Genomic DNA, 1,882 nt, shown 5'->3' with positions numbered 1-1,882 from the left:
AATATCCTCCAGCTCTTCTTCCCGTGCCTAATGTCAAAATTCTATCATCTTGCTAACATTTTGTGCACACAGCCTGCATGAGGATGCGAAAGCTAGGAAAGGGTCAGACCGTCGTCTTTTGCATCCCACCCGAAATCAAAGTCAAAATCCTCCAAAAGGTTCACAAAGATGAGGGCGATCGCATCGAACTGGCTGACGTTCTGCACTGGTCAATCACCGAAACGTGGGTTGACATTCAACGCAGCATACCGCTGTGGGCGGTGCAAGGTCGTCGTTTCGGCCATCAAAAGCACCTTTGGGACCAGTCACAAAACGACAGCTCTAGCGTTTCCTCCATGTCCCCCTCTCAAGCCAAAAAATTCCAAGAGGACGAGGCGAAGACGATTGAGGATCTTTACAAGCCAGGCGAGCGGGACGCAAAGCCTTGTTGTGCAGATGCTTGCAGCCACAAGGGCGCCTCCAGCATAGTCGAACATTGCGCGCAGTTTGGCGCGGTCAACTTCGATTCGGCCGTCCTGCAGGAAGAGCAGGAGCGCGAGCTTGCTCCTGAAATTGAGCAGGAACGGCAGGTCGAGCGCCCACGACCTGCAAAGCCAGCCACGCACAAACTCGACCCTGTTGTCGTCACCTTTGCCAAAACGGGGGCTCTGCCGGCCGAGTGGTCCGCGTCTTTCAAGCCTGCTTTTGAGTCGTTAGAACTAGTAACTGCGGCCAAGCTCATCCCCAAACTGAGCGAGTTTCCCCAAGATGTGCTGGTCACTCTGGACTTTGCCACCACCGTTGAACTGGAGGCGACGGCCAAGCAAGACCAATATCTACGCCCTGTCCAGTGGGTTTTAACCAGCACGGGTGGTGCAAACGAAACCTCAAGTATCGTTAAACACCTTGTTATTATCAGTCCTTTCGAGGCGCAGGCTTTGTTGGACGTGGTTAGGGCTAACGCCAAAACCACCCTGCATTTGTATGCACCGCAGTCGACACTTGGGTTTGACAGCTTGGAGGATCTCCGGCTGTACCCAACGCCTGCTCTTCCCACTAAGTGGGCCGTGCCTAGGCACTTGGTCCTCCAGCTGAACCTTTTTGCCGGCCAGCTCTACATCTCGTCCTATGCTGATTATATGTCCCTTTGTGACATGCTGGGATTGGACTGGGAGGGCGGTGGGAAAGAGGGGATGGTGGTTTGCGCAGACGGCTTTGTCGACCCGGCGCTGAATCCGGGAAAGACCCTCAAGCATTCCTTCGAGCATAGTCCCGTCAGCTTCCTCAAGGTGTACCTGACCAAGGTCCGCCGCGACTGCGAATCGATCGAAAAGACGCACATGGGCAAAATCCTGAACGCCGTCATCCTGCAACCCGAGGATTTCTATTCCCAGACTAGCGGATGTCCTGGTCAGACGAGTACGTCTACTTGTTGTGATTAGATTTAGTAGATGGTCTTTTTCTCCGGGGCAGGCTTTCGTGTTTGTAAACTTCCGGGGTACCGGGCTATGGGATTTCAAGGAATGGGGATCGGCAACTACGGTTATTGACTTTTGTTTTATTTACATTGTATGTATGCGTTTGGGCAGACAGGGGCATGTGTATCTGGAAATAGAAGGCAAAATTGGTCAGCTATGTGAACTAGCTACTGTCTATCTGAACCAGGCCACCTGTGGTCAATTGGGCAATATAAAAATTGATGCCTGTGCTCTTTTTTTTTCAGGTCCTTTCGTCAAAATACTATAATTATCCGGCAAAATATTTCAGCAGTCAGCAATAATATTCACTCGTGGTCGGACCAGAGGGCCATTTGGTATAGGAGTTGCCAAAGTTGCAAGAAAAAAGAAGACTAGAAGCAGTGAGCAAGCTAAAATCTCAACCGCTGCTCTCTTCCTCCGCTAAA

General features: G+C 51.4%; 1 protein-coding gene across 1 annotated transcript in view; it reads right to left on the bottom strand.

The window, feature by feature from the left end:
• Positions 1 to 1,578, bottom strand: part of PpBr36_07926 (uncharacterized protein) — a gene marked incomplete at both ends in the record, with an annotated part of 11,295 nt that extends 9,717 nt beyond the window's left edge. The window contains one exon of the mRNA XM_029895059.1: positions 1,546 to 1,578. Within this exon, the coding sequence (XP_029748606.1) occupies positions 1,546 to 1,578 (33 nt within the window). The remainder of the gene's footprint in view (positions 1 to 1,545) is intronic.
• Between the last annotated feature and the right edge of the window lie 304 nt (positions 1,579 to 1,882).

The sequence above is a fragment of the Pyricularia pennisetigena genome, chromosome 1 (assembly GCF_004337985.1).
Source record: "Pyricularia pennisetigena strain Br36 chromosome 1, whole genome shotgun sequence".
NCBI lineage: Eukaryota > Fungi > Ascomycota > Sordariomycetes > Magnaporthales > Pyriculariaceae > Pyricularia > Pyricularia pennisetigena.
This window is presented reverse-complemented; position numbering and strand designations above follow the sequence as displayed.